At 34.8% G+C, this 24,061-nt stretch overlaps 2 protein-coding genes across 3 annotated transcripts; one reads left to right on the top strand and one right to left on the bottom strand.

Annotated features, from left to right (window-relative positions):
• The first annotated feature begins 815 nt into the window (after nt 1-815).
• On the top strand, nt 816-13,270 carry LOC120339325 (uncharacterized). The gene is made up of 21 exons (XM_039407423.2): nt 816-965; nt 1,661-1,795; nt 1,916-2,038; nt 2,242-2,398; nt 4,464-4,549; nt 5,209-5,313; nt 5,456-5,482; nt 6,062-6,097; nt 6,205-6,287; nt 6,856-6,967; nt 7,273-7,431; nt 8,048-8,161; nt 8,322-8,454; nt 8,620-8,809; nt 8,997-9,162; nt 9,496-9,655; nt 10,018-10,217; nt 10,969-11,144; nt 11,549-11,690; nt 11,985-12,106; nt 12,433-13,270. The coding sequence occupies exons 1-21, from the start codon at nt 911-913 to the stop codon at nt 12,610-12,612; spliced, it is 2,661 nt and encodes an 886-aa protein (XP_039263357.2). The 5' UTR covers nt 816-910; the 3' UTR covers nt 12,613-13,270.
• A 3,016-nt stretch (nt 13,271-16,286) lies between these two features.
• LOC120339833 (uncharacterized) lies at nt 16,287-21,320 on the bottom strand. Of its 2 annotated transcripts, none has more exons than XM_039408039.2 (6): nt 21,086-21,319; nt 20,324-20,443; nt 19,838-20,024; nt 19,123-19,311; nt 17,710-17,820; nt 16,287-17,224 (listed from the first exon to the last, which is right to left on the bottom strand). In XM_039408039.2, exons 1-6 carry the CDS (start codon nt 21,235-21,237, stop codon nt 17,009-17,011), a joined length of 975 nt encoding a protein of 324 aa, XP_039263973.2. In that variant the 5' UTR covers nt 21,238-21,319; the 3' UTR covers nt 16,287-17,008. The 2 variants fall into 2 exon arrangements, with proteins under 2 accessions (XP_039263973.2, XP_039263976.2); XM_039408042.2 differs by having other exon boundaries at nt 17,031-17,224; nt 17,710-17,815; nt 21,086-21,320.
• Nucleotides 21,321-24,061: the final 2,741 nt, after the last annotated feature.

Genomic DNA, 24,061 nt, shown 5'->3' with positions numbered 1-24,061 from the left:
ACAAATGAATCATAACTAATAAATGGAGATAGCGCAGAAAACAGAAGCACCTTAGGCGGAAAAAGATTCAAGTGTCTTAAAATACCATGTTTTTAATTAAACTTCACCATATTTATGATACTTTTCTCTAGTCAGCTTCGAGACAAACTTAAAAATGGTTAGAGGCTATTTGTGTGACGATGCGGCTCGTGATAGTCATTCCATCTGACATCATATTAACATTAATACTTTCACGTCTTCGTAAACAAATTTGTCTGCGATTCATCGTCCTACTTATAAAACCACTGTGTTCAAGTTGATCGAACCAAGCTGTCATTGTTGCAAGCCGCCATTGTTGCAAGCCGTTTCAAACTTTGTGAGCCATATTCAGGATAGAAATGGATAGTAAACTTCCAGTAAGACAATGGCTGACAATGAGTGGCTCATTGAATGTTTCACAATGAATTAAATCAGAAAATAAATAAACGAAGTAGAAGTAATTAATATAACGCGGTATTGAAATCTGAATTTAATAATCACTCAACATTTTCAGCCGCATCTTGTAGCTAACCATATTGACTGAATCAAATTGAAAAAATTTGACTATACATGAGAGATAGTGTTGAGTTTTTGTAAGGATGTAACACGCTTTATCAGAATAACAAAAACAAAAATAGTGTTGGTTCACCGCGTGTTCACCCCTTTATTACAGGCTAGGGGAGATGATGGTAGTGGTTAGTTAATCCTCTGCGAAGGACGTCTTTCAAAGGTTGATTAGCATCATGCAAAAGCAGTCGTACCTCGGTCACAATTTAAGATGCCACAATAAGTTGGCCACCTACTTAAAAAGATGTGGGATTGATTGACAAGTTTATAACTGTTTTTAATTTTGATTTAGAAATTGCTTTTAGGCTTACATAGTAGGCCAAGTATGATTTATAAAGTTTGTCTCACGCTTATAGCGGTTGTTCAATTGGCTAATGCAGGTATGCAATATATTTCCGGTTTTTTTTGGTAATAACATTTCGGATTCTGCAAAGAAACTTATTGCTGATATGCACTCCCTTTATTATTTATAACAATTTATCTTTCTCCAAAATTATTGGCAGATTGCGATATTTTAAAGTGTCGTTTCTACACGTGAAATGAAAAGTTGATCAGGCTGCTTCATTGCTAGAATTTTCAATTTCCATACCGTAGTACTACATTCAAATATTAGTAATATGCACCATGTCGTTACTCATGAAACCTAACTACTACATTGCTCCACGGTGCTAGCATAAATAGCAATGAAAATACGAAACTTCGTTAGTATGTTTACGAAACCGCATCTTTAGCATCAACGTGCTTTCCGTACAGAGTCAATTTCGTCTTTATTTTAATAACACGATTTTCATTTTCAATTATGATTTTATATTTTCAAATTCAATACTATTCTTCAACGCATGATGAATTAGGTTATCAATAATCAAAGAACTTACCAATGAGGTAACAGCGTAGGTATACTATTATCCTCGCGTAAGAAATGTTGTCTTCCTCCTTAACAAATCACGTATGCTAGATTTGATTTGCCATTGAAGCGCAATAAAACTGGATTAATTCCTCGACCACCTAATAACTGTTTCGTCAATTATAAGCATCGCTATCTGATCACGATGTTTCAACTTCATTTTCCTTTCAGACCCTTGTCGTATAAATTTCGGGGGCTGTGACCGAACCAATGGTTTGTGCTGGAGCACGGGAAGAGACACCCATTTTTGTTCTTGCAAAGCAGGCTACAAGGAAGTTCGCCGTTTTGGAAGAGTGACGTGCCAGGGTATGTACGACCTGTTTTGCGACCATCATGATATAGATCTAAATATGCACCGACAAGAAAGTAGGCTACATATTAGTTTGGTACACGTCAATATAAATTAATCTTGTTTCTCTTGGGCAGACGTTGACGAATGTGCCAATAGCACTTCTTGCGGCCAGAATGCAGACTGTTTCAACACTGATGGGAGCTATTTCTGCGCTTGTAGATGTGGATACATTAATGATTACACCGGAAAGTATTGCCGTAAGTACAAAAAATCTCCAAGGTATCAAAAAACAAATTAGAATTTTATACGTTTCTCTATTATAATACGGTTTAGGCGTAAGTTAGTCACTTAAGAATTATTTCTTTAGCATTGCTATATTATTCGTTTGAATGTCTTTTATTGGTACGTATAGGTCTTGTTGTGAGAGGTAACTGCTTAAGATAACCATTTCTAATTACAGTCGATGCCAGTCACATTTCGGATGCGTGCATGACGCCATCACTTTGTTCCCACAGAGAAGCACTCCAACGAGACGTTCGGTTTGATACGAGATTTTCAAGAGACTACTTAACTGAATACTTTCGTTATGTAAGAGTACCATCGAAAGTAAACAGAGAGTAAGTTTTTTGTGCAGATATTAGGTGATTCGACTTACCATATTTTAAAAGATTTCAGGCTCTCCTGGGATATTTTCAGTTTATTTTCAACTGTTATGCACATAATGCTTTATATAAATGTAGTTAATGATGAAGCAAGTATATTTGTGAGCTTTCGTCAAATCGAAGTACTAACTTCGACTTTGAGAACACGATATAGCTGCAAATATGAAAGATCAATGGTCGAATATAACCATTATATTAAATTTTTAAAATATCAGAGATGAGCGCGGACAGCTCTACTACGCTGTCTGAGCGATTAATGTGGGAGAGTTCCAGAAATGTCTATTTGTATATTTTTCATTCCGTTGAGTTTTTTGTTTGCTTTGTTGTTGTTTGAATTTGTTTCAGGATCTTTTATTTTGAGTTTCAGTCTTTTTTGTTCATTTCTCGTGGTTGCCGGATTTTTGATTTGTTCATCCAGAAGTGTTCTTTGTTCTTTTTGTATAACTCACTGTTGTTAAGTGCGGCGATTGCCATGGCACTGAAGTCGTTCATAGTCTGCTGTTAAAGTGGTTCGAATATTCCTGATATGGTTCGAGATTCTGGTCTTCAATTTTCTGCCGCTTCCACACATGTACTGTAATTGACATTTTTGCATGTTATCAGATATATTATGTTTTTGTGCTGTAGCTGATGCCTTTCAAAACGTGGTAATTTCCGTTTGTCGACGTACTCCTAAAGTTGGGTTTGGGATGAGTTAGACAGGCTGTGCACCTTTTTTCTTGCATAGTAAATCCCGTTCCGCTGCTTGTTTTTGATACTGGTTTCAGATTGGCGTGCACTAGCAAGTTTCTGGATATTCGGGGTAATTCTTATTTTTCAAATGTTGCTTGAGATTTTCACTGTGTTTGTAAAAAAAGGCCAGATTTAAGCATATGCGTCTGATTCTGATTGCAAGACCGTGGTTATGTTCCTGTATAAATGCTTTGGAGGGCAGGATGACGGTGAAAGGTATTGATGGATGTCTGTTGTATTTGAGTTAAGTTCCGTTTCTAGTTCGTTGTCTGTCTATGAGGTGAACCATTGTATCCAAGAATGGTAATTTCGTCTCAAAGTGTTCGAAGGTAAATTTAATGGATAAATGGAAAGAGTTTGCAAATTTTATAATCTTTTACAAAGATTTTTGATTCTGATGTCCAGATTAATTTGCAGTCGTCGATTCATTGACTTTTCATATTTGCAGTTATATCTTGTTCTGTCTGGAAGAAGTCAGATCTATGATCTAACGAAAGCTTACATATATTTATACTTGCTATTTCGTGGAAAGAGAATGTGCTATTTTTAGTTATCCTAATGATACTATCTCGATCAAGTGTCCTTGTGGCGACTGACACATACGAATCCGAAGTAGAAAGTAAACAAGGAGAACTGCAGTTCAGTGCTCAACACCCTAGCCTAGTACCTACTAAACATAGTTAATTGACAAATAATTTCAAAATAGAACTAGCACAAGGATTTACGCGGGGTTTTCTTATTAGAATCATATATGTGTGCAATATCAGCGATGCTTTATAGACAGAATTGGGGCAAGAATGATGCCAATCTTATTCCGGAAGAACGATGACACATAACGTCATAGGTTTATTCCTTGCTTCGACAATGTTTCGACATTGTACTTCAAAGTATTGATATTATTTTAATTCAAAGGGGTGCGATTCATTACGACATTATAGCCATATATTGCATTATACGCATTATGTTTGGCTGGGCTACGTAACAGTCAGAGTTAATTCGACGGAATGAGTTGATATATGTTCAACCTACAAATACAATGCCCGTGAGAAAATATTAACGTTAGAAATCTTATACACCACAAGCAGTAAAGATATGGCTGGTTTCGAGTATCGGGCGTAAATACCTATTCATCCTATAGTAAAAAATATTTGTTTGAAATAGTGACGTGTCAAAATAGTACTCAGATGTCATTTCTAAACTAGGAACCTTTTGTAAGGTCTACCATTCCATGAAAAAATATTTTATTTTGTAAATTATCATATGACTGATTTTGAGGCTTGTGTTACAGCACCAGACGTTGTGAATGTGAACAGGGATTTACATTGAACAGATGTGGATATTGTGTAGACATAAACGAGTGCCAACGAGACAGAGGTAATAGATTAAACATTTCTGATGACTCACAGTTTTACTACTATTAATATGATGAAATAAGGTATATAGAATTGTATATTTACATTGACGCAAGGAAAGTGAATAACACCATTATTAGGGGGATACGCACTATTGTACAAAACTTTTAATAGCGAGTCATTTCTCTACGGTTATTCGACTGCGAAACTCTACATGCTATATGTAACGAATGTTCCCAGAGCCTCGACTTCATTTTATCTCTTTATCTCTGACCAATCAAGCAATAAAATAGCTGCAACAACGCAATAGTTGAAATTTATGCCGTTGCTCAGATACATTTTCTTCCGATTATTTCAAGCTTAGCTGTAAAAATTGTTTCATTTCGTGCCGATTGCCAGTTTTTAGTTTTCTGAGATGTGGACTCTGTATAAAATGAACCGTCCACACGAGTTAACTTTAAAATAGGCTTAAAAAATTTGCAATGATAGAGCATAAAAAGATTTTAAGGGGTCAAAGTTCAGGGAAACTTTATTGGTATCTGACATTGTCCTGTAAATTGGTGGCTAAACGAAAAAAAAAGTCTAACAATCAATTCAGCATCTTCAAAAGAATAGTTTGCAAAATTTAACTAGACTGAAATATTGCTTTCAAACTGGTTGATACAACTCATTTTTCACTAGGAATTTGCAAAGGTAACCAAGCACGCTGCATTAATACAGAAGGAAGTTTTTACTGCGAATGCGATAACAATTGGATTCTTGGACCATGTAGAAGAGAATGTTTTGGTAAAAATAAACTGTTTTTATGAATGAATTTATTCATTTTTTTAGCAAATTATTGCCAAGCAAAAATAAATAAAAATTTACATTCATAATTTTAGATGAAATAGCATTTTTTTTAAACAATATTTATTTTTACTTTTTGCAGAACCGGGAACACAATTGTCGCTATTCTGTAAGTTACTTGTTTATCGAATTTTATTAAAACTGATAAAAAAAACATTTTTTTCAGACGTTGAGATAATTCGACGCACCACATGCAGCCTATTCAGCACAAATATACCAAACTTGTTGAACCAATTTTATTATTATAGTTGCACGAATACTTTTCAGTTTTCTATCGAATTTGATCATTACATTATTAATTTCAGACAACTACATATTTCTTCGGAATATTGTTGAATTGTTACTACTAAATTGAATTACAAACAACGCATAGTAAAATGATAAAATAACAGAATGGAATAATACATATATGTATTCGAATAAATTCAGTATTTTCCTCTCTTTCTGTCAGTTTCTAATAATTTAGTTCCATCTATTGTACACTTAAAAAAGAAAACTCATTTTGTTGAATATGATTGTTTTGCGAAAAATTGCATATTTTAAACAATAAAGCAGAAAATAAACCTGATTTCTTGAAATTTTCCATGAGAAAAAGGAAGCAACTAGTTAATTGTTGACAAAAATTGTCTCATCAATAAAGAGTATGGCATATTGAATAATACAGTTACCTATTGTTAACTTTTTTAAGGTGAAACACCAAGTCCTGATGTTTTAGCATCTGTGGGTGAGTACGTTTATATAAATAACTACACATGTATAACCTATTCATAACGTTACTATTTGTTCGTTCAATAATCTATACAAATTGTGGAATCCTTTTTTTTTAATTAGGATTCGAATTCCGTTCATTCGTTCGGCCACATCTCCTTACCAATTACAGGACTTGTGGCGCCGGAAAAAGGACGGGAGAAACGGTAAAATATATATGATTTCAAGAATATGTTCAACAATTCGGGATTGTTTCTTGCTATAATAATTTAGCTATCCGTTGGTAACTAATGGTGAATGAGCTCGTTTTATTTCATTTCAATTTTATTGACAACTCCATTACTTCGCTCACATGTTAATTGGACACGAAATGGCTCTATGTATCGTTTTTCTTTTCAATTGTTGTTGATAATCTTGTTGATATTGTTGCTGTGTTGTTTTTCTCTTTAACTAGTGAACGAATTGCTTCGAAATTTTTAGTAGGTAAAGATTGTTGTTTTTTTATGTGGGCTCTATAGGATTCGTTTTTTTTTTTTGGGGGGGGGGGGGGGCTTTCGTTTTCTTATACTTCAGCATTGCTGTCGTGTTTAATAAACACTGTGTAGCCATTTTACAAGCTTGCATATGGGGGGGGGGGGGGGGCTTTCGTTTTCTTATACTTCAGCATTGCTGTCGTGTTTAATAAACACTGTGTAGGCATTTTACAAGCTTGCATATAAAAGCATTAATAACGTTTCTGAAAATACTAATGAAATAATTTGAATTGAAATTTAGACCATTGAGAGATTTAATCTCGATGCTAACGGTGGAACTGATGTAACACTGACATGGGATTGCAAAACATCACCAAGAGAAAGTACTTTAAAAAATATTGCCGAAGAAGAAGGTGAGATTTATTTATAAACTCCCTGTCACTTAAATGCGTAAAACATCCTATTTGAATTACTGCTGGGGAATAACTTGAATAGTAGATAGAAAATGCTTTCAATGTGAACATTTTTGATTTGAACAAATATTATAGGCTACTCAAAATAATGTTCAAACAGAGGTTTTATAGTCAAAAGAAATAAGAACATGATGGGTCAAAATATAAGATCGTTTGATTACTGAAAGGTATTGAATGATGCGTGCATTGGGAAACAAAAACAAATTGAAACGACTAATTTGTATGATTATATTCTTTGAAAACAGCTCGATGGGATAATTGGACGTGCTGGACCGCCTGCAAAGCTACTTGTTGGGGAGGATTACAGACTAGAGTGAGAAAATGTCTCAATGGTCTACCTGGACTTGATGGATGCCTCGGTGATGGCTCGGAAAAGCGAGAGTGTTACACTGGACCAAAATGCCGTAAGATTCTATTTTTTTTTTATATACGCACCGTACAAAAACAGAAAAAAAACATCAAATGAAAATAATTGTAAAATATGCATTCTTCCCAACACAATACATCAATATATATAATATGGTTGACGTTTATTGGCCTCAGTTATGTAACAACGGTATTATGTAAAATAATAATAATATATCATTGTCGCGGAATGATTGCAGCAATGTTTTATGTAGGCAAAAATCGTTTTCCCCCTATTGTGCGTTACGACAACAATTTGATGAAGTCCGAGTTAACACACTTGCGCGCTTTACTACGTAAATAATTAACTTCTGATAAAAAATTTTGTTTTGAGTGTGACGATATATAATAAAGCACAAGAAGTTTGCTCTCATTGCTTTTCATTGGATTTGGTGGAATATACTTTTATTGTAACAATCGATAACAAATCAGTTTTTTTTTTGCGTTACAATGATAATTCGACTTTTAAGTAAAAAAGGCGATTGCCACTTTTTCACAACAACATGAACAACCTTAACAACAGAAATTTTGAAAAAATATTCAGAGGCCCATACTTCATGCCTAATAGTACAGTAACAGGTCAAAATAAATCACAAAATATCGTTTTGTACATAGCCTTCAGAGTTCGTAAACACGCAGCACAATTGACAACAGCGGAAATTGCTGACTTGAGGCAAGCAATGGAAAGGTTTAAGGAAGACACTTCAGCAACCGGATTTTTCAATTTAGGTAAGTCAAATAAATGGGAAAAATGGAATAAAAAATGGGAAACGGAAGTTGGTTAAAGATGATTAAAATAAATCGATAAGTGCAACATTAACTCGACAGATAGTTAAATACCATATTTTATAATTTAACAACAACACCACAATGTTTTGTATAATTACAGCCGCGGCCCATGGTTGGCCAGGACAATGCATGGTGAACAATAATAGAGAATCATGTTGTCCCCACGGTGCAAAACTTGGGTTCTTGACTTGGCATAGAAGTATCATTCTTAACTTTGAAGAAGGGCTATCCAGGTATGATGTATTTTACTTATTGTATTCTGAGTCAACAATCTCTCCACAATTTTTAACTTGGCAAAATCTATCATCGTTTATTGAACGAGTCTATATTCTATGCGAAATGCATATGATTTGGCGAAAATATCATACTGCTTATATTTTTGAGTTCCTCACTCACAGGTACTTACGAGACAAGACACTCGGCATACCGTATTGGAATTTTCTGGCTTCGCGCGAAGACAGAGAGCCTCCTCAATTTATACTTGAGCAGTGGTACGACTTCTTCCGACCAAATCCTTTTGCAAACATGACAGTGCGGATAGACCGAACAGGCCCTATGAGAACTATTCAGCGGGACGCTATATTTAGGGTGAGCATTGGCAAATAAACAAATGTTTGCCAGAAATTTTTCTTTCTTTTGTTTCAACAAAAAGTAGTCAATGATTGCGGTAACAATGATATTCATTAATGTTCATCTTCCCGTATTGACTCGATATGCTACCAAAATTTTGCACATTTCTCTTTTTTACATTCACCAAAACTTTCTTCTTTATCAGCCAAGACTGGACAATGCCGAAAGACAATGGTTAAATATTGCATCGGTTAAGATGTCACCCCATCAGTGGCACGATTTTGCAGAAGCCACAGAAGCTGCTCACGGAGGCGCTCATGTGTCAGCTTGTGGTCAAGGAAGATTCACTCAAAAATGTGCTCTATCGTTTGGTAGGTATTTTTTGTATTTGAGCACACGCTTCCTCTACTCTCATTTTTAAATGTACTCAAAACAATCTGTCTGAGAAAATAAATTTGAAATAAGAAGATAACTTGAAATTTAAAAGTCCAACCTTCTATTTCAAGCATTAAAGTTATTCACCCCATTTAAAAACCAACGACAAGCATTGAAATGAATAATAAACAAATGATGTCAAAGACATAACGTCATTGAACCTAGTTTTGTTAACCTCGAATCCGCACTTAATTATAAAAAAATTAATGGTCGATGTTTTTTTGAAAAGTTATTACTTATTCCATGTAATATTTTATATGCTTTTTTAGCAAGTCTTGATTTTTCCGGTTTTGATCCGTTATTTATGCTTCATCACTGCAATATTGATCGATTATGGGCAGTGGCTCAAAAAACAATGGAGGATGATGGCAAAACAACTTGGACCCTTCAGTCTACCCTAGAAGCTTTTGAAGATGCGTCAATTTTCAGGTAAAAATGAAAACTCATGGCAAGTTTCTTATATATAATAACGCGGGTATCACGTAATGCTAGCCGGTTCGTAAAATCTTCTATCGTTTTCATTGCGTAAATTGTACAATCCATAGAAGATATAAAAACAGAAACATGTTTTTAACGCCTTTGTTATTATAGGTGAGACTTAATTACCTTGTAAGTTTCACTCGAATGTAACTAACCGCAGTAGTACTTAAAATTAGAATTCTACTCATGAGTTTTTTTTTCATACTGCGTTGATTCTCATTAATTTGGAACAATATGTTATTTTTATTTCGAACCCTGGGTAGAAATATTCGGGAATCCACTGCTAACAATTGTTATTTTTTGTACTACAGTAAACCGTTCATGCCCTTTGCGAATTCAAGTTTGAGTCCATTCCCAGTTGTTAAAGCCACAAATACAATGAGAGATTCTTACTACTACGAAGAACTAACCGGTGTCAGGTACGATTACCTTGGCAGCAGAGGATATCCTCCTGTATCACAGCGCGGGCTAGACGTTGCAAGACAGGCACAGGGTGCTGTGTTGTTTGTAGGTAAGATACCAAAAAATACCATAGCAATAAAATAAAGGCGTTACTGTTTTTTCTGATGGTATCTCGTACAAGAATTTTGTGGCAGTCAAAACAGTATATATCTGATAAATAAACTAAAAAAATAAATAAACTGTCTGCCGTTACATGATATCCGAAAAACATCTGCATCTAATGATATCAAATGTATCTTAAAGAAACCGAGTATCTTTGGAGTTGCATCTAAGCAAAATCGTAAGCTTACAACAGAAAATTTTCATTCTGTGCTCTGATAGTTTGTACCGTCAATTGTACAGATATCTTGAATTTGCAGCTAGTGTAACTTTTTAAATTATTTTATACTTCGTCTCTTCGACTAATTTTCTCCAAAAGTCTGTGCCGCTAATGGTACAAATATCTTAAATTTGCTGCTCGGGGAAGTTTTCAAATTATTTTATACTCCGTCTTTTGTTTCCTTATTACTTATCGATCTTTAGATCGGTAAGTATGTTGATTGGTCTTTGTCTGTTTGTCTGTCTGTCTGTTAGATGCACGTATCAAAAATATTGTAAAATTGCTCTATGTTGATTTCCCGTAGTATGTGAACCAAGATGGTTACCAGGTTAGGGCATAGTTTTATTGTACTTTCCTTATTTTAGTTCTATCACGAGTTCGGAGACTAGCCAAGTGACTCCTGTAGTATTTTTATCTGAAATTACGAGAGTACCTCAAATTTTCACTTTTCAATCTAACATATTTTTATTTTCAATTTCAGCGCAATATTTCTCCGACACATCTTCGAATTTCTATGTTAATTATTACGATGATTCAAGTAACCAACCTTGCTCTCAATTGACCAGTTTCAACCGTTTAGGTGGAACTTCGCGGTTGGGTCAAACCACCGCTCTTCGTCAGCGTGTTCCTCAATTGACACTCATATCCGACCAGCAGGTAATTTAGTATTATATTGTAACATATTCGCTAAACTTTCACTTGTCTCATAAAAAACGTATTACCTTTTAAACGAAAGCTGTTCTGATACCAATACAAGTGACGTTTTATGTAACACAAAAATGTAGGGTCAGTCCAAAACTGGTTGTAGCTTTGGGGATAAAAATAATTTTTCCACAACTACTGGACCAATTATATTTGAAAATTTTGGTAGTTAGTGGAAGAAAGTGTCTTCAGAAATTGTGATACAAATTATTGAAATTGTTGTTTCGAATAATTTTTCTAATTATTGTTTTTATTTTGGCTGATTTCGGCTACAGTACTTTGTGTCCTTATACTCTTGCGTCGATTTCTTGTCATTTTACAATATAAAATAATGTTTTTTTTTTCTATTTTTCATATAGTTTCGATCTCGGCTTGATCAAGATATTACTGTAAGGGCTTGCTACACTTCCATAAATTGCACGGATCGATGTCCAGAAGTATCTGACCCTGCTATCCTACAATTGCCAACTCCAAATTTGGTCTTTTACGTTCCAAATACACGTAAGACTTGAATAATTGACAATTTTTATAATATTTTGAAGCAAATGTAATACCCAGGTAATACAGAACACTCGATCATTATTAATTGTTAGCAACTCATTGTTCAAACTAGACAACACTATTGATTTTTTTCAATCACCAATGATTTTTGTGATACTTCAACTTAGATTAAAAAACCAGCAAGATTTAGCGTCGGAAGCTTTCTTAAGAAGATAAGTGGTGTTTAGCCGAGATCACTTAGAAAATAAATTATTTCACAAATTAAAGTAAAAGAATACATATGTACCTTTTTAGCTGTCGATATTTACAAGTTTCACTGGGCAACAGGCCGAAGATTTCCATCCTGGTACGTCAACATTGCAGCAATAAATCAATGGGTGTACTTCTACGGTAACAGACGAAACAATATCGTCCAAGTAAGTAAATACTCGCGCATCGGTAACGTTAAGTCTATAGCTGAGCGCCGGGTTTGCTGAAACGATAGGTGGATGAGCGTGAAGAAATAAAATGTTCCCATGAGTTATAAATGTTTAATATGTGTGAAATATATGTAAACACAGCAAATTTTTAAGTAAAATATCGGGCCATAATAAATACAATGAAAATTAAAGTAATGCCTCTCTAGTGGCAAACATCCTAAAGTACAAAAAAATTTGAAATAGATTGGTTATTTCGTTGCGAAAAAGCGATTTTTACCAATAACAAAAATTTTTTGTCCAATAATGCTTTTTAACAATTTCAGGTACGTACCTCCGCGGAATACTTCAGCTGTAATGCAAATTCAGGGCGAAGATTGTCATGCAGTATCAGCGGCAATACCGGCGGTGCATGCATTTTCCCCAGTGGAGTGTACTTCTTAGTTGATAGCAATCCATCTTTCTGTAGAAATGGCTTGCGAATGATAATCGTCTCCAGACATTAGGAACACTTAGTATATTGAGAAATTGAGGTTATCTTCAGATTGTTCTTAATAAAACACACCCCTTTATAATTTCGAACGTACCGCACCTTAATTATAACCACTTTTACAAATATTGCAAGTATTACAAAGTCAGCAAGGTCCATAAAAAAACAAAATTCCGATTTACTTATCACTAAATAAATCCTATAGAAAAGTTGTTTTGTGTCAGATCTCATTCACTTTCACAAGTTATTAAATTACCTAGAATTACAGTGTGTTGCAGTCCCATAACATGTTTTGTTTTGATGTCAGTTAGTACTTACAAATGTTGGTAAATTTTTGTTTACTACTATGCCCTGTAAATGGGCTGAGGTATATTTAATTATACTTCTTCGAAGTGTTTTTCTTGACAAATATTTTCTGTCGTTAAAAACAATAATTTCGTATATATGTGTTACTATCTAGTACCAAATATTTTGATCCCATGCTTTTAAATCTGGTTTACTGACACGTTGTTATCGCATATAGACATTAGATGTGTTTAGTACTTTAATTTCTAATCTCGGATTTTTAACTCCATTTCAGTTTATAGTGAAAATACATGCATTTTGAGTATTGATATTAAGTTTGCAGATTGTCATCACATACATTACAAAATATACATTATGGTGAATGCTTATTTTCTTTGTAAAGTTTGCGATGAATGTCAAAATTCAGGTGGGAGGTATTGTGGTATGTTTCAAAATTAGACTGCGAGATTAATTTTCCTTATTTTAGATCTTTATTTTCACTCATCATACAAAATAGTTGTTGAAATATTAAAAGAGGTCCATTTGATTGGGCCATGGTGTCATCTTGGTACATTCGTACTAAACAGATCCAACGCGGATCCTTTTGTGCATGTCATAGTTCTGGACTCCTACAATATGACTTGTAGTGCCTTTTATAAAGTCGGTTGAGTTTTTTTTACTATAATTGTTAATCCCTTAATGTCTGGATAACAGTTCCAATTGTTCGACATATTGAAGTTGTTATTCCGTATAAAGTTTCGGGTGATTGGTTAAGGCTAAAGGCAAACATGAATGGAAGATAGACAACCTTTTCAAAAATCGTGTGCAAAATGCTAAATTTAGTTGGCCTCAAAACAAAAAGGCAATTGCTCGATCCCGCGAACAAACACTGAAACGAGCGATCGATAGTGAGTCTCAGTGAAATCCCGTTCAAAATTTTCGCCCCCTGGTGTTGGGTGATTCTCTGTCTTTTTCCATCCAGGGGACGGTTGCTTCGCTACTCGCGAGGGGAAACATAAGGAAAATTTCTTAGTAAAGTACAAAGCAGATATTTGTTCGGGATTCCATGACTGCACCCGGTCGTTGTGTCGGACGAATGACGGATTTCGTCCGGCACGCTGCCCCCACACCTTTATTTTAATATTTAGTTTAAATACCACGTCATGACATAAACTGATCACCGCTAATGATAGTCAAATTCTATCAATTCTAATCCGTTCTATGTCCGTGATCACTTAACCGTGACGACAATTTTTTGTCATAAATTTCACTTCAATTACAGTATCTTGTATAACCCAAATATGACATCTTTATTTATTACCATTATCGAGATGTGATCTAAAATCACTAGAGCTAGACTTTTAGGGTGATTGGATATTTTTTTCCACGTGAATATGATTTAAATAATTGTTCTTTAGATTCTTAATAAGATCTCTCAGAGGCTTGCAATTAGTCAAAATCCCTGAAGCATGACTGGGTCAGAAGTAAAAAAAAATCCGCCTAAAACAATTCGGAACACTTTTTCATTCATGCCCCTGTCCTTAAATTCTTGCGAGGACCTCTCCGAAGCCCACAATGAGTCAAAATTACAGGAGTGTGACTGGGGGTGAGAGAAAAAGGCATTAAACTAATTGTTCCAAACGTACCTTTGTACTTCGTTTCTTAACATTATTATTCTGAGTCGTGCAACATTCCGAACTCACTGGAGCGTTTTAGGGAGGGGAAATCACAAATTTCCGGTGGTGAGATATTCGATTAATTATTCTCTTCCCGATTTATGCATCACTTTGCGCGAAATCCCATTCCAAGTGCTCCTAATCGTCCAAAATCAATATTAACCAAGTGGGCGGTTCATCCGAGCGAAACTTTGAAACCGGCATCGATATTTTAATCCGGTAGCGGCACTAGATGTAAAAATGGTGCTTTGCTCTGGTAGCGTGCTGAATCTTTATTAGAATCTGTGCTTCGGCAATAACAAGCAACATTGGCTGTTCTCCAAATTGCTGAAACAAAGTATTATAAAAGTGACTCGAAGGCATTCACATTTCGGCTTAAAAGCCCAAGTTTCCACTTGCCATAAAATTCAAGCATACCTCAAACTCCTTTGAGTTCTCGATTATAAGAATGAATGAGTAGATTTATTTAAGTTTCAAGTCGTTCAGTGCCAGCCTGGCACTGCCAGGTAGTAGTACTTTTATCCATTTTAAAACTTGCTTGTGGGTTCTATGGGATTCGTTTTTGGTGTGCGATGACGTCATGGAAATTCAAAGAGTGCGCACTTTGTGGCGGTTCCGTATTCGCTTTCGTATACATCCGATGGCCAGGCGAGGTCGTGCAATTACGTTTATTATTATTAGATTGGCAAGAAATCGTTTAATAAAGAATTTGAACGGCATACTGTCAATTCCCGACTCTCTCTTAGTCCAGCGGATAAGACCTCAAATATGATAGAATTGTGCACTTATGGATGCAAGCATGAAACTTGGCGGCACACGTGTACAGTAGCTTCCCCTGATTAATTTTGAATATGGTGCCATCCAAAAAATACCTCGTTGCCATGGAAACGAGGCATTATCCGTATTGATATCAAAGGGTAAGAAACATTACTTTAGGAAAGGATATTTCCAAGATAAGTAAACCGCATTTTGACAATTGCCCTTGATAACAGAATACCTGGTAACCAAGGAAACGAGGTATCGTTATCGACAAAACACGATTATTAGTCGCACAACCTGGACGCTAACCGGAACACAAATACTACGTTCATGTTTTGCCACCTTGGTGCACATACTTCTGGAGTTCCCCCATCTCTATATAGTTGATCAACATGATATCCCAGCCAAACTACGCTTGGAAAAATTACCGTGTTCTCACACATCGACTGCACCGAATTAGCAATAAATTTCCATAATCAATTGTAAATCCTTTGTTTATTGAATAAACAAATTGGTACTGATTTCACCTCGCTTGTTACAAACTTGGCTTTGTTTTGAAGCAGTTCCTATTGTGTTCGACACGAGCGAGAAGTATTCATGTTATTGTCATGAATCACAAATTAAGCTACATTCACTTTCACAATTTAATTCCTTTTGTGCTCAACATCTGCCATTGCCAATGGTATATTTTCAAACTCATAGCCACATAAAGCTGGTGAAAATATAAAATATATATCTCATAACTGACGGATTATTGCTATCTTGGAGCTATCATATCGTCATCATATATATTAATAAATATAAATTCTTTCTCATAACTCTGGCATGGAGTATCTCAGCCAGACAATCTGTGGAAGACGGAAAACTTGCATTACATTTCAGCTCAAACTCGGCTGGAATCATTGATTTTTGTAATCTAGATCTAACGTCGCTTTATCTAATTGCTACAATAAAAAATAAATAGAAAAACTTTTGAAATAATTATGTTTTCCAAAAATATAATCAACAAAGACTCCCCAATAACTAATGGGGACAATTTTACTATTTGGATATATACTTCAAACAAAGCACTTATATTGCATAAAACTAGATTGAAGCGGGTAACCGTGAAGAACACCATGAATAAGTCGAGTTTTCGTCTTCGCTCTGCCCAAGAAGTGTATTTTATCATGAAAGTATTTATTCGTACATATATCTGTCAACAATAAAAATGATTACAATTATACTTACGAAACAAAAATGCCAAAGCTAAAAAGTAAAATTTGAAGAATCAAAATAGTTGGCAATAACCAATAATTATACAAATTATATAGGGGCAATTTTTTTTATGAATGTGCTTGTTTAAAACCGTGTACAATCCAAGATATCACCTTATTCAATATATAATGCTCGATACTGGTTACATCCAACATACTTCTGCCACGTATCACAAAGTTTATCAAAGCAGAGGGTCATAAATCATTCATAATCAATTCAATGTTGACTTTAGCATAGATTTTGATTTGCAAGCAACAATAGTTTTTACAAAACAATTACAAAACCTTTACTGTTCGATTTCCCCGACCTATACCAAATGTTTATATATACTATAAAGTTTTCGTTGTTCAAATTTACTAACTGAAAAGAAAACAGCGTAGTATACAGATATAACAGTTTTTTTTAGTATATAACAAAACCTTCTGTTTTTTTTTTTCACGTGAAAAAAACTTTATATCTGTGGCTTATGAAATCAAGTGCAGTCATAGTTTCTTCAACTTTATCGTTTTTTTCGTGCGGCGATTCATTTTCCATTGATTGATATTCAAATTTCGAAAGAACTGTTTCGTCATCGGCATTCACAAAATAAGCTATTGATCTTCTGGTTTTACTTCGTAGTTCTGGAGCGTTCGGAATTATGACACGATGGACCTAAATAATGATTGTAGTTGGAAAATGATTATCATGTTCATCAGATATTGTTATAATGTCAAACTAATCCAAATACTTCAATTATGACATATATGGGTATAAACAGTTACTAGAGTATGGACAGACTTTCTCCTGTTGCATACTTGCAACTAAAGTTGTAGAGTCGTAGCCTGACCTCGGAATTAATTTAATTTTTGCGGTTATATTGAGTTGTATTTATAAATTCATAATGTTGAGAGTCGGAATTACAGACCTTGCATATACGGGAGTAGTCGAAAGTTTTAAATGCAAATAAAAGACTCGTAAAGACGTTTTGTTATTGTTAATGCAACTACTTGACTTTCATGGTCGAAAATAATAATAGTAAGTAGTTGACCACATTGTAAAAGTTTGTAATCATGCTCGTTGATTTCTTGAACGTCGTATAAATATTTACAGCTCAGACTAAGCATAAACTATGATGACTTCACACAAAATAAACTTACGGTAGACTTGAGATCGTAATCGCTCCACATGCTTAACATATCGCCAACATTGACAACAATTGTATCCGATATTGGTTTGACGTCGATGAAGTCGCCTTCTTTTGACCTGACCTTCAAAAATCATACAAAAGAATCGTGCAACTAAGTTAAATAATAATGATATGAAGAATTTTCGGTACTCCCGTAGAATGTGAACCTAGTTGGAGGACACCGGAGCGTAGTATGTGTACCAGGGTAGGGTTAAGCCATACTTTTATTCCAATTTTCCTTATTTTAGTTATATTACGAGTTCGGGAACTAGCCAAGTGACTCCCGTAGTATTTGTACCTGAAATTATGTCCTAACCCTAACCAGGTACGCATACTACGTTCGATGTCCGCCATCTTGGTTCACCTATTACGGAAGTACAGAATTTTCATTGTACGCAGAAAAAAAATTGGTAGGTCGACCTTTTAATTTCAATTTGACTGGTATATTCCAGTGTAATATAACGTAATTCCATTTGAATTTCAGTGTTTCGATATGTTTGGAAAAAGTCAAAGTCTAACCTTCAGTAAAGGGAGGATATGCAATTAATGTTTAAAGGTTATTGGAAGTCAAAATAGAAAATTAGACTCCAAGGTAAAAATATTAAACAGCTTGCAATATGCAAGTGATGAATATTTAAATATGGTGGTTGCTAACTCGACGCCGATAAAAGGAAGGATATGTTGCTGCCTGCAATCAATGACTTCCTCTATTACCGATTGCAAGCATGAAAAGTTCGATGACATTTACCATCGACGCTTCAAAAATCTCATCCGTTTATACGATAAATTGAACAATGAACGCACTTGCTAAGCTAATTGATGTGGCGTAATCTGAGAAATGGTGAGCTAGCGTAAATGATATTATATATAACGTGAAATAGCAGCCATGGGACTTCAAGTATACATGAATTGTACAGTAATACCTATTGATTAGGACCAATGTTCGGTTTGTAAACCTCTTGTTGTTAGAGTTGATATGAAATTACTATTTTCTGAACAATTAATAATGGACGAATAGGGAATCAAATTTTCAGAGTCTGAAGATCTTTCAAGTTGGTAAAAGTCTGTTACATTTATATTTTTCACATTTTTTCTGAGTCCTGTGGGACTCGATATTTCACCCGAAATTTCGCTGCAATATTTAAACACAAGGGAACACTTTTTATGACATATAGAAACAAAATGCGTCGCAACTCTTGTCTGCCATCGTCATGCTTGTTCGCCGATAATTTCAGCAAACGACCGGTACCGATTCGCGACCTTCGTTGTCGTATGTTTGTATACTTTCACTCAAATTGGGATACCTCTTTCATTCCGTTGTCGCACTCGACAAAACACCAACATACCGAATTCCCATCTTCGATGTAATATTCTAGGATATTACCTGAAGACCTCCGACATCATCTTGAAATAACAACGTTATCGTTCCCCAATCGGAATGTTCTCCAACTCTTGCCTGATTTGGCAAAATTGTTTCCGTCGGGTCAATTCCTCCGTAATAAATCAATCTCAATGATGTGTGATTATCTGCATTATTTAAATACTTGTGGCTTTTTTCCAATATGCGAGGATCCTTTAATAAATCAAGTGGTGTATGTTAGGATATATAAAGTATAAAATAGATAATACTGGATAAGATCAGAGACATTGATATAGGTTGTGAGATATTGTGTACCGGTATATTGGAAATTCATAGTCATTGTTCTATGACGTCGTAATTTCAAATTGTATTTTTCCTGACTGAATAAATTCGTAGACATAATTTTCGTTACCACCGAGATAACTGTGTTCAATATGTGCCCTGTGTGCGTTGCTGCCCATCAACTGAATCTTAGTTTTGAGAACTAAATTACGAATGTAGGAACAACATTCTACATTTATTAAAAAATCTTTGTACATTAGTTTTCCTTTGTATAAATAATTCCATAGGTTTGGAGCATTCTATGATTAAAGAATAAAGGGCTCAGGCAACTTACTTGATTAACCAACCCAAATTGTTGCAGTTAAAATCCAATATTGGAACAGGCCAAAAAATAAACTTGCTAAAGCATATACCGGTATATATACTTTCTCATATACTTTTACGAATTCTTCCTCACCTTTAGTTTCATGCCCTTTCCAAGAGCACGTAGTAGTCTTATTGAGAGTTGTTTACATATTCCGGCGAATTTCATGGTAACATCATTGAAGCCCGGAACATCTGGCCATTCCAATTCTTCGTCTACATAAGCTTTTCCAGAAACATGAAACCCTTCCTGATGATCGTAAGGTCGGTTCGGATTACCTCTGAACATGATATGTATAAATATGCTAATAATTAACTAATTACCTAATGTTATTATTTATGTATGCAATTTTTCATATTTTAGCTCTAATTAAGAATTAGTTGAATACAAGTGGCTAGCTCATGCGGAGTTAGTAATGAAACTTTCTCGCTCGGCTTAGTCAACTTTCGTTAGCACAACTTCAGTGAAACTGCAGTTTTAATGCTAATTTATATTATTATGACCATACCTGCTATGAACCATATCCCATAATTTATAACATTAACATAGAACAAAAAAAATATCATTTTGTGTTCATACCTTGTCAAACCTATTTTGTCATAACCGAAATTAACATCGGACTTAGCAAAAGATTCTTTATATTCTCGACTTAGGCTAAAAAATCTTCCAGAGACATCAATTACTTTCTTCACGTTTTCACTGTAAATATATTTTTACATCCGATCACCGATAATTGGTTGTGCTGGTTTTGTAAGGTACATTAGTTGTCGATTGGAATATATGTTGTATATATTAATTATAATTCGGGGAGAATAAAAATGCTTATCGTTGAATCAAATAAAGGAGTAATTACTGAATAACTGATTTACCAATATTAATCTTATTTATCAACAGTGTGTAGTGGAGATTTCACGAGTCGTTTTATTTTAATAGAAATTTTCACAAGTCTTCCATTGTAAAAAAAATTGATAATAACAATATCGAATGCAAGGGACACCATATATATATACAATATATAAAAGCACACATAATATGCAATTTCATATTGCATTCAATTCAACATTAATGTTGTATCAACAATCCATGTTTATAAAAACATTGCATTAGTTTCCGATAATTCAATAGATATACACCACTTCAAAAATTGAAATGTATGCTGCACAACGTAACACAAGTTGCTCGTTGACGGATAGATGTTTTAGATATCCTGTATCTAAGAAGATAGTCCACAATGCCTGTACTGCAGGCTATAATTCATTGCGAAACCGCAATACATATGATCACCATCATTCATCTAAATATAAATGCAATAATTCGTATGATGAAAATTGTGACGCTTACCTCGATATACCAGCACCTGCCAGATATGCAAATCCAGATGATGAAAACGCATGATAAAGTTCAGTTCCAACTTGTTGTAATGTTGTTTCATTTAAATCCGATTCATCAACATCGAGACCGCATTTAGCGAAGTTAATTACCGGCACATTCATCTTGTTTCACAGGCTGCGATTTATATTTATCTGACACGATACCCCGTAGGCAGTAACTCTCTATATATAACTTCAAAAGAGTAGTGAATATTAATAATTTTAACAAAATGTTTAACCGCTAGGAAAAAATGATGACCCTGAAAAATCCCAACTGTTCAAAAATTTCTTCTAATTCGCAAAAATCACATATAGTTATATAACAAGTCGCTGTAAGTTATAACACGTTCGTACTAATTAAGGCAAAACCTATATTGCCCAAAACAGAATTATCGTTTATATAACATGTCACCGTGTATTGGTTCACGAGATATAATAAGGATCGTGTCGATCTTTTCTATATAAACTCCGTGTCTTGTGTGTTATGGGACTCGGCTTGGTTATTCAACTTTATGATTCAATTCGGTAGATCGTTATATTGACTTTTTCTGTTTGTTACAAAACAACAATTGAAAAGGCTGGTGATTTTGTTATTGGTCCTGGTGACTGCCGGGTGGATATCGGGACTCATCTGAATAAGAGGGAATCGTATTCTAAACGTCGTGTATGTTGCATTGAACGCTTTTCACGTCTACCGTACTCCAAAAAGGATGTGGGAGTCATTTAAAAGTAAATACCAAAAGAAATAAATGTAAATTTGAACTGAACAATTCTACTCGCCATGCGTACACTAATATGTCAATACAATTACTGCACTTCCCAAGCTTATTTTGAGGAGTTGATTGCCTGAATTTAAACTTAATAACATCTTGATAACTTGTCGGAACAATTGAGCGCCAACACTCGGCAACTTAGTTTAGGTAAAGCTCGACACAGATCGTTGAGATATACCTGCTGAACATTAGACTCATTCAATTTCTGCTAACCTTACTGCTTGTTTTATCTATTGGTAAATCGCTGGTTGTGCCCAATATGCGCAAACCTTGGACAATATTTCTTGCTTGGGCAGAAATTGATTGCCATTCCCATGGACAAAACTTAATAAAATTGCTTTTTTTTATTTAGTTGCCTACCCCCGTAGAACACAATGCACATACGTGCATCTGCACACGCTGACGTAATAACAAACACACTTTTGAAATATAAAAAATATATTTCTGCTTCGACTCCGACTATATACTTCATAACTAATCTTCGAGGCCCTATAGGGAAATCAAATATTAGAATTAGAATAGATCAGAAAATAAGAATGCAGACACAACTTGACTTTCGACATGCAGTTTACTAGTCCAACAATGCGTTTGTCGCAATGTTTGTACACATCCATCCCGCAATGAGATCTAACTTTCATAATATCAAGTGAAGTTTAGAGATAGAGAGCCCATATGCAACGTCTTTTTCATACCTGACATTCGGTAAACACTTTGTTAAGGTGCCGATAACCGTCTTCTGCAAACGACGCTGCCGCCAGCGTTCGACACAAGATAATTAAAATAACGAGAGAGCAACACTCAAATATATGGACACATGGATACGTTAATCAGAGCAAAGCAGTCCGGATTTCCGGAGCAGGTCTGTTCGGATTTCCTCTGAAAATATTATGTATAAATAGGCTAATAATAAACTATTTAATAACTAACTAATTAACTAATGTTAATATTTAGGTATGCATATATAAACTTTTTCTATTTTAGCTCTAATTAAGAATTAGTTGAACACAAGTGATACCTTACCCTTGACACTTACGACTTAGCAAAGCAAGCATTTCGTTACACACCACCGACGTTCGACGAGCACGTGATCAAAAGAGCAAGAAGAGTGCCAGCATAAAAGCAAATCTATTACGTGTCAAAAAAACGAATCCCACAGTGCTATCAATAATATTTGAAATAATTGAAAGTAATAGCCTTCTCAAAAAAAATTTTAATCACTTCTTCTTTAACCACTGAAAACTTCATAGCAATTGGTCCAGTAATCAAAGAGAAAAGCGACTTATTTAGGTTTTCGACGCCGATAAAAGGAAGGATATGATGCAGCTTGTAATCAATGACTTCCTCTATGGACCTTTCCCCGACCTTCGACTTCCTTATTTACTTCGTGACATTGGCCAATCAGCAAGATGCAAAAACTGACGTAACAATGCCCCTTTTTCGAATCCGCTCAGACACTATTCTCCCTCAGACAGATTTTCAGGCGTGGTTGTAAACATTACCTCATTTTCGCGTTTTTGAACTCTTTTCGCCAGTTTTTAGTTGTGTTTCGGAAATGTAAATATAAATCAGATAATTCAATGCTCACTATGTCTTTTTAGAAGTTTTAATTTATTCACAGTAATAATAAATTTAAGTAGAAATAGCTGTGATAGACTAGGCTATAATTCCTTACCGGTACTTCTAAAACACAGATTATTGTACGCGATGAATCATAATGATGGTTTGAAACAAACACCCCATTTTACAGGGGTCAACTCGCAAAACCACTATTAAAATGAGCCTCAAGAATTTTGCAATGGTAAAGTATAGGGAGATATTTTCGGGGATCAAAGGTCGGGGAAAGGTCCATTACCGACTGCAAGCAGTAAAAGTGCGATGACCATAGACGCAATATATACGCTTCAAAAATCTCATCCATTTATACGATAAATTCAACAATGAACGCATTTGCTAATCTAATTGGTGTGGCTTAATCTGAGAGATGGAAAACCAGCGTAATTGATATTATCTATAAAGTGAAATAGCAGCTATGGACTTCAAGTACTGAATTGTACAGTAATAACTAGTGTTGATTAGGACCAATGTTCGTTTTGTAAACTTCTTGTTACTTATCGATTTTAATCGGTAAGTATGTTGATAGGTATTTGTTTGTCTGTCTGTTTGTCTGTTAGAAA

Source organism: Styela clava, chromosome 9 (assembly GCF_964204865.1).
Source record: "Styela clava chromosome 9, kaStyClav1.hap1.2, whole genome shotgun sequence".
Lineage (NCBI taxonomy): Eukaryota > Metazoa > Chordata > Ascidiacea > Stolidobranchia > Styelidae > Styela > Styela clava.
The sequence above is the reverse complement of the archived record's forward strand: the minus strand, read 5'-3'. Positions and strand labels throughout refer to the sequence as shown.